Below are 9,402 nucleotides of genomic sequence, written 5' to 3'. Positions count from 1 at the left end.
AAAACAGAAAACTGCTAGTACATTTCACAAATAATTATGAAGACACAGCAAATTACACATTGAATAAACATGACATTTTGAAATAGAAAGACTGTGAAATAGTATTTTCTTGTAAAACATACTCCAATAATCTTTGTTTTGTTTACAACTTCCAAAAATATTTTTTACAGTGTACCAGTGTTTTTATTGTTGACTAAAACTAAAAGTTGTTTTCTGCAATTGAAATAAAGCTGAAATAAAACAAAATAAAATAAATAAATAAACATTACATTAAAAAAAAAAACGTAAAATTTGAACTTACTAAACTTTAAAAACTAGAAATGTTGCTTTGGCAACTAAACAAAATAAGTTTAAGTCATAGTACTAGAATTACTCTAAAACTACAACTTAAATAAAAAAAATTAATTACAGCTATAAAAAAAATTATAATAATAAAAATGATAAAAGCACACAACAAAATTGTCCTAAAAGGAAAACAAAAAAAATATAAAAATTAAATCTAATACCAAATATTAAGTATACAAATAATACTAAAATAAGAATGCATTGGTCTTTTGGACATATATGCTTTGAATAAATCAGTAATCATCATTGTGGCCTCTTACTGTAATTTTGCCCAGGTCAATGCCGTAGTTGAGAGAGTTCCAGGCACATTGCTTGTAGTTGGGTTTCCACGGCTCTTCAAACCTCTCCGTCACACATTCACCCTTCTCTCCTTTTGCACCATCCCGGCCTGGTAGACCGGGAGTACCTGGAATTCCGTTCACTCCTGGATTTCCGTCCCTTCCCGGGGTGCCTGCTGGACCCTGGAGGCAGCTGGAATACTGAAAACATACAGGATTCAACAGGAGCTTGATATTTTTGGCTTGATATTAAACAGCATATTTTGTAGCTTGAAGTGCCTGTAAGAGGTATTAACAATCTCATCTAACACTAGTCAGCGTAATGCATCTGGAATGAGCTCTTATGGTGTGGTCTCTGGTTACTGATGAAAATACCATGCTATGGCTAATACTTAATATTTTTGCACAATGTTGCTAATGGGCATGGAGAAGTAGCCTATACTGGGACACTGCCTGCATTAAACCTGGTTGGATGGAGACTGAATCATCTGTCCATTCAGACTGTAACACACGGTTCTTTATTACTGTGATTCATTATCAGTTGTTCACAGAGTCTCAGATAAACGGCTTAAACGCGGATACGGCATTCTTTGACAGTATGGGAAACTTAAACATGTCTGTGAAGTTTCAGCTCAAAATACCCCACAGATCATTTATTATATCATTTTGAAGCATGCTGTTTTCGTGCATGTCTCTTTAAATGCAAATGAGCTGCTGCTCCCCGCCCCCTTTTCCAGAATAGGACAGTGCCATTACAGCTAGTATCTCAGATCTCAAAAAACATCGGTTTGGTTTTGATAATCATGTATCTCGCACTGAAATCATGCGTTTTAAAGCCATATCAGTTTAAACTTCTAATAATATAAGGTTTTATGAGCGCACACATGCGAAGCAAACACACAGAAAGCGGATGTCACATGGATCAACTTGAACCTTCAGATTGCATCAAGCCTCTTTCAGACAGACGCGACGTGCAAGTATCAGACTTAGTCTTATTAACTGATACCTTAGGCATCATTTGTACCTTTTTACAAAGGTGTGTTTGAACTAAGAATCTGATGTTCCCTTCAGGCTGTTAAACATGCATAAGCTACAAACACACAATCGGTTATGTCTGTGAAGTTAAACAGCTGGGAAAGAAATCACATGTTTATATTAGATCTGTGTATTAAGTGACAGCAGCATAATATACTGTACCTATACTGCTGTCTGCATTGTTAATATGACCCAAACAATAAAAGCAGAAAATCACTCACTGCTCTGGACTGAACAACTTCTATAACTGTAATAAGATGACATTTCTTACTTGAATGCTGGTCTTAAAGTCCGCATGAAATCAAAATGAACAATATTTGTTTTGTTAGTGCACATCGTTAGTCTTAAAGGGATAGTTCACTCAAAAATGAAAATTCTGTCATTAATTACTCACCCTCATGTCGTTCCAAACCCGTAAGATCTTCGTTCATATTTGGAACACAAATTAAGATATTTTTGATGAAATCAGAGAGCTCTCTGACCCTCCCATACAACTGTAATGTTCCCAGGTCCAGAAACGTAGTGAGGACATCGGTAAAACAGTCCATGTGACATCAGTGGCTCAACTTAAATTTTGCGAAGCTACGAGAATACTTTTTGTGCGCAAAGAAAACAAAAATAACAATTTATTCAACAATTCTTCTCCACCGAGTTACGTCTTCTGCCATTTTGGAGAGTATCCAAGAACGTATTCGACGTAATCAGCGTTGTTTACGTTGGGGGGAAAGCGCGCGCATGAACGTAATCTGCGTAATCAGCGTTGTTTACACTTAGGTATACTCTCTAAAATGGCAGAAGACGGTAACTCGGGGGAATTGAATAAAGTCTTTTTTTTTTTCTTTGCGCACAAAAAGTATTCTCGTAGCTTCGCAAAATTGAAGTTAAAACATTGATGTCACATGAACTGTTTTACCGATGTCCTTACTATGTTTCTGGACCTGGGAATATTACAGTTGCGTTGCTGTCTATGGGAGGGTTAGAGAGCTCTGCGATTTCATCAAAAATATCTTAATTTGTGTTCTGAAGATGAACGAAGGTCTTACGGGTTTGGAACGACATGAGGGTGAGTAATTAATGACAGCATTTTCATTTTGGGGTGAACTAACCCTTTAATGTGAACAATTTATCTGTGCAAGTTAATCCTCTGAAAAAAATTGTTTGTCTTGGTAATCTTTAATCAAATTCTGATCATTTGCTTCTGCTCTGGAATGGCGCTCCTGCTCTGGCTTGGGCAGAATTTGCTTAACCTCGCCCCTCCAACTGTTAGTTTGCTGCGAGAGAAAGATGAGAGGAGGAGCGCTAAAATAAACCCCGCCCTCTACTCAATATTCCGTTTCAGTTGGAAATATGTCACCATACTGAAATAAAGTCGGCAGCAACTTCCGGTTCACGCAGACTTTAAAGGGGTCATATGATGCTGCTAAAAAGAACATTATTTTGTGTATTTGGTGTAATGAAATGTGTTTAACTCCTTCTTTCTTTGTGTGAACATTTGGGCGGTGTTATGCAAATCTTCCCACATAGTGTGGTAGATATGTGGGGGCGTGTTCGAACGAGCCGTTTTAGGTAGGTGTGGCTAACTCTTAACTTTTATAAAGAATATCTCTTTGGATTTGAGACTTTAGTCTTTGCAACTTTACAGATCTTCTTTATGCACCAAGAGCTTGTAACACTCTAAAGAGAAAGGAAAAAATGAAATCGCATCATATGACCCCTTTAAATGCTGTAGCGTAAAGATAAACATGGCGGATTATGTGCAGCTCACTCAGGACGGGGTCTCTGCTAATACAGCAGTGTCAGTCAACAGTCGTGGGTGGGGCTTACAAGTGTGGACAAGTGTAATGACAAATTTGTATAATAAAAGGAAGAATAAGCCTATACTTAGTCTCTTACTAACCTGATTAACCAAGAAAAACGCCCTAGTACAAATTAATAAAATAACATAGTATTTCATATTTAATGGAATTTGATGATTTGTTAATTGCGTTTAATTACACTTTCAATAAAACATTCACAATTTTTATGCATGTTCAAGCTTAGTTTGCGTTAAATTTACACCATTTTGACCAGAAGGCGTAACCAGCGCGTAGCACTTCAAGCGATTCGAAAAGTGATCATTTCATGAAGCAATTAGTTCAGTTGATTCAAAGTTTCGAAAAGCTTCGTTTTTAGGGTATGTTTACACTTGGCAGGTTTGGTTTGATTAAATTGAACTTTGTAAAGGATATTTAGGTTCAGTGTTAAAAATGACAGTGTAAACGGCAACGCTAAGCGCACTAGGACTAAATGTAGTCGAAAATGTTCTTTTTATTTTTTGGTCTGGAACAAAAGAACCAAGAGAACTGAACTACAAGTTTAGTTTTGCAAAACGTAGGCTTATTATCTAAATAGCCAACCCAAGACAAAACTGCAAGTCTGATCATTTAGAAAAGTAATAGCACAACACCCCTCAACAAGCCATGCTGTTATTTTTGTTAACTATCTAAAAACTAAAACTATTACAATTTAAATAAAGCCGAAAAAAAAAAAACATTAAACTTTTGCATTGGCATCTAACTGATTAAAATAAGTCTAAGTTGAAGTACTAAAAATGACTAAAATAAAACTAAAAAGTAAATTAGAAATATAATAGAAATATATAAAAAATCGAAATATTAAAAATACTAAAAATTTCAAAAGCACAGAACATTACTAAAATTACAATTCAAATGAAAATTGAACATGAAAATAAAAGCTTACTCAAAATATTACAATAGCATATAAATAATAGGCTACTAAAATATGGGGCAGGGGAGGCTAGGTGGCACTAACCGCTTAATACTAGCCTTAACAAATGCACTAACAGTCCAAATATGATATTATGTTATGCATGCATTTGATCTTCTACCAGAACTGGGGAAAACAACGTATTAACGCTGCAGAGCCTGTGTGAGCAAAAATGCATTTTAATGAACATTCACTGAGGAGGTGTAGACTTATGCCAACGCCACTGATGGATGAGAAACTTCGCCAAAATGCCAGGTGGAACAAGCAGCGGGCTCTCCGATCATGCAGAAAAAGCGCATGCATAATAGGCTATTTAGAGTTTTGTGCAAATGCGCGCACATTAGCGAAGCAGTGACACACCAAACATTTACATCTCAATAAGAAAGCGGCTTCCGAGCGCACGGGTCGAATATGAAGCGATGTCGTCGCCGTAACCCAACCTCGTCTAGCGCGAACAATACACGGCTCTGAGCGCAGGAGGTCTGGCTTTAGCATTAAGCAGCTCTGCTGTCACCTGAGTCTCTTCTACAAGAATAAGCCTAATGCAGCCACCAAATACACAAAATAATGTTCTTTTTAGCAGCATCATATGACCCCTTTAATTTCACTGATTACAGTTTATGATAAAACATCCTAACTAATTTGTCGTAGCCTGTAACCTTTCCTGAAATAAAGCGGGAGCTAGTCAACGCCTTGTTGTTTATGCTAGGCCATGTTGGTGGGACAAAGTTGTTATAAAGTCATTTTGAGAGCATGAAGTATATTAACTTTGATTATAGACATGGCTAGTAACAATATGTCTCAAAACTTTATTATAATAACCTAGATAAGTCTGCTTATTCATTAAAACAAATTTGTAGAAAGTTAGCATTATAGTCTATCACTTGCTAACCAATAGATCCTCTGCAGTGAATGGGTGCCATCAGAATGAGCGTCCAAACAGCTGATAAAAACATCACAATAATACACAAGTAATCCACACCACACCAATCCATCAGTTAACATCGGGTGAAGTGAAAAGCTGTGTGTTAGTAAGAAACAAATCCCATCAAGACGTTTTAACCTAAAACTGTCGCTTCTGGCCAAAATACAAGTCCATAATCCAAAATAATGCTTCCTCCAGTCAAAAAGTCAATTCCCTGTTGTCTTCTTACATCAAAATCCACCAGCATACTATATTAGTTTAGAACTGTTTTTGACTGTTTTCACATATTATAACATCTTGATGGATTATTTCTTTTTAATTATAAACACACAGTTTTTCCATTTCACTAGACTTTCATGGACTGGAGTGGTGTGGATTACTTGTGGATTATTGTGATGATTTTATCAGCTGTTTGGACTCTCATTCTGACGGCACCCATTCACTGCAGAGGATCCATTGGTGAACAAGGTATGTAACGCTAAATTTCTCCAAATCTTTTCTGATGAAAAAAAAACAAAAACAAAACTCATGTACATCTTGGCTGGCCTGAGGGTGAGCACATTTTCATTTTTGGGTGAACTATTCCTTTAAGCCATGTTATTGTTAACCAAAAAAAGAAGAAGAAAAGAAACTGAAATAAAAAGTAAAACTATATTGAAATGTAAAAAAATGATAAAAAGTACTATAAAAGCACATAAGAAAATGACCAAAAATAAAACTAAAATATAAAAATAAAAGCTAATTAAGAACATTAATAAATGCAACAATAGTACTGTATATAAATAATAGTAAAATAACAGAAACAGACTATACAAACAGAGATATACATGAATGCTTGGCTAAAATTTTGCGAGCGTTTTGCACACCTGTTGATCATTGTTAAAATCAACATGAAATGCCGTTGGGGAAAGCTTAAATCATAAAAGTGGTGTCAATGCATTGATGAATGGGAAGAGCTTAACAAGTAAGAGGCGTTGATGACATCAGCTGAAGCGAGGTGGAGCAAGTTGTAACATTTTGATAAATTATTGCAAAAACAAACATTTAGTTGATTGAAATAACGTACACTGACGAATCATTCACAATGAGACTAAGAACTTGCATTAAAAACTAATTGACAATAAAATAAACGCAATGACTTATGAATATGAATGAATATGGCCTTGTATTACTGAGGCGTTAACAAACTTCAGTACTCGAGGGGGCGCTAGAGTCACACACCATTGTGCTAATGGCTGCTATACCCCTGAGAATTGCAATACTTGCATCTTATTACAAATTGTGGTTGGACGGATTGGGCATTCCAACAAAACTTGAAATTAAGCAATTGTATATAGAGGTTTTGACATTCACTTTCTTGAATATGTTTCAGGCCTTATAAAGATCAATCACATCTCTACACAGTCTTAAAAGGGCAACATGATTCTACACCTCGTAGAATGAATAACTTTAAGTCTTGTTATGGCTTGCTGTAGCTTGAGAACTGGAATATCAGACACACATGGATTGCTGGTTATGTCTGGGCTATTCAAAGTTAATTTTGGCTTACTAATAAAAATGCAGATGGTTCCACTGGCAAGATTGTTGAATAAAATTATGCAAAAGATGAATATCAAATTTGTCTTGAATTGGACCTCAGGAGATTTCAAAGCAATCAAGGAATGAAATGAGGCGAGGAATTTTTAACAGCCAACAGCTGTATATTCAATTGACTTTGATGACGAGAGACAGAGACGATCCCTGCGTTCCATTCGGAAGGGCTCATCCCTATGCCCTAATCCCTTCAAAGGGTTTACCCTCCGGAGTGAGAGCTTCGAAGGGTTGAAGGGTGTAGAGGACCAAACAACTTGAAGTGCCCTTCTGCATCACCATCACGTGCCCACACGGAGGCGCTGTCATCATGCAAAGAATCTGCGCAAAGGATCATGGGAGCACGAAGTGTCCATCAGTTGTACCCTTCGAAATCCTTAATTCCGAAGAGCCCTTTGAAGTGGCCAGTTTTGAGCACTTCGGTTTGGAACGACCCTTCAATATGGCGGCCATGATAGTTTTCACTCCGAAGTGCCCTTCGGAGGGCGATATATCCCATTTGGAACGCACCGGATGTTCGAACTTGAATACTAGCATACTGCATACTGTGCATTCTATTAAAAAAATATGCGAAACTGAGTGTGTAACATTTTGGTGATCTTTTAAGTTTATTTTGCAATTAAAAAAAAAGAGTCAAAACTCTAAAATTGCAGCTAAAGTTAAGTTAAGGAATAGTTCACTCAATAATTTAATTTTGCTGAACTTCATAAGACATTAATTAATGGTCTGGAGTGGTGTGGATTACTTGTGGATTATTGTGATGTTTTTATCAGCTGTTTGGACTCTCATTCTGACGGCACCCATTCACTGCAGAGTGATGTAGTGATGTAATGCTACATTTCTCCAAATCCGTTACAATGAAGAAACAAACTCATCTACTTCTTGGATGGCCAGAGGGTGAGTACGTTTTCAGCAAATTTTCAATTTTGGGTGAACTATATTAAGTCAAACACAGTGCATTGCAGAATTATTCTATGCTGCAAAGCATAGGTATCATATTGGGTGCATACAGAAAAATTGCACACAATGAGCAGTATACAGTATGCATATTTCAGAAAGAGTTACCTAGTCTGGCCTGAAATAATCACTAATAGCGAAACAGACTAACATGTTTCAGCAGTTGTAAATTTCAGTGCTATAAGAGTTGTTACTCCCAATAAAGAAACACAATTCTGGTTAGTTCCCTGCAAACTGTTCACACTTATTGGGCTCTGAACAGAGTTTAAACAGCTTTGTCACATCCTTTTTAGCAATCAATCCATTGTTACCGCTTGGTTAACTGGTCCCTGTGACTCATTCTTCTCACATCTGCAAAAATGAATCTGGCATTGTTCAATATTGGCAAAGGCTTTAGACAATAAGAAAAAACTTGCACTGTCTGCAGGAAATCACAGTTACAGTATTGATTTCTTGAAGAGACAGAATCAGCATCAGCCAGCATAGCCAATTATTTTATAGCCACTCATACTGCACACTTAAAACTGAAGTGGTTGATTTGATGACCTCTTTCAGACAGTTCAAAATAAAACCAAGAGTTTCTAGAACTTCTGCAAAGAGGACCAACTTTCCTATTTGAAAAAGCAAAGAGCAGATTAGACCTCTTTAATGATTGTTTTAGAGAAAAAATTGAAATAAAAGCCCCCAGAAATCTCACATTTCTCCTTTAGATGTTCAAGAGAGCTCTCAAACTGTACAAAGTTTGCAATCAAAAGTCATTAATCTCAGTATGATCTCAAACATTTTTCATCAAATTATTCCAAAAATAGATGATCTGAGGCGCTATGCACATTCATTTTTAGCTCTATACTCTTCAAAGTCAACACTGACTGGAATTTTATGAGAAACATCTTAATACGGTAATTAAGTGAAACATAATTTAGTCTCCAGAGCAATTAAAGTTTCCTATGGGTTTAAATACATTACATAAATACACAAAAAATTACATATAAAGTTATCTTGCCCTTTGAAGATCATGTTTTGCAAGAGTGGCAAAAATAATTCAATAAATACTTAAAGTCTTACTTTCTCCATGTAGTCAACATCCTTCTGGCGCAGACCTCTGGTTTTTAATTTTTCTGCTTCATAACACGTAAACAATAAGCAGGAGATGATCAATACTCGTGTCTTGAAGTGTCCCATATTTGAGCTGAGAGGTTAGAGAAGACAGGGCTGCTTACGGCTGATGTGATCTCTCCAGGGACCAATTATTCCCAGACCGCCGGTGAAACTTCCCTCCACATGAAGAATCGGATTATAATGGGTCATGATATGACATAAAACAAGAATCAATATTTCTGATGGTCTTATGAGTGGTTTCTCAGAATCTACTGATGTTTTGCACAGGTGAGATGACCTCTCACCCTGAGCTTTTTTTTTTTTTTGTCTTTTCTCCTCATCCAATTATGTTGTAACAGTCTTTTTCTGTGTCTCAGAGCGCTCTGAAAAACTGTTTTTGTCCCAGCT

At 36.5% G+C, this 9,402-nt stretch overlaps 1 protein-coding gene across 1 annotated transcript; it reads right to left on the bottom strand.

The window, feature by feature from the left end:
- Positions 1-578: 578 nt before the first annotated feature.
- Positions 579-9,098, bottom strand: LOC107756878 (collagen triple helix repeat-containing protein 1-like). The gene is made up of 2 exons (XM_016574197.1): positions 8,962-9,098; positions 579-824 (listed from the first exon to the last, which is right to left on the bottom strand). Exons 1-2 carry the CDS (start codon positions 9,076-9,078, stop codon positions 579-581), a joined length of 363 nt encoding a protein of 120 aa, XP_016429683.1. The 5' UTR covers positions 9,079-9,098.
- Between the last annotated feature and the right edge of the window lie 304 nt (positions 9,099-9,402).

This window comes from Sinocyclocheilus rhinocerous, unplaced genomic scaffold (genome assembly GCF_001515625.1).
Source record: "Sinocyclocheilus rhinocerous isolate Xijiao unplaced genomic scaffold, SAMN03320098_v1.1 scaffold1735, whole genome shotgun sequence".
NCBI lineage: Eukaryota > Metazoa > Chordata > Actinopteri > Cypriniformes > Cyprinidae > Sinocyclocheilus > Sinocyclocheilus rhinocerous.
The sequence above is the reverse complement of the archived record's forward strand: the minus strand, read 5'-3'. Positions and strand labels throughout refer to the sequence as shown.

Bases quoted from the DNA above. Each gene is read 5' to 3' on its own strand.
- LOC107756878 (XM_016574197.1), bottom strand. From the start codon at position 9,078: ATGGGACACTTCAAGACACGAGTATTGATCATCTCCTGCTTATTGTTT. The intron at 825-8,961 runs GTAAGACTTTAA...GTATGTTTTCAG, and splicing joins ATGTTGACTACATGGAGAAA to TATTCCAGCTGCCTCCAGGG.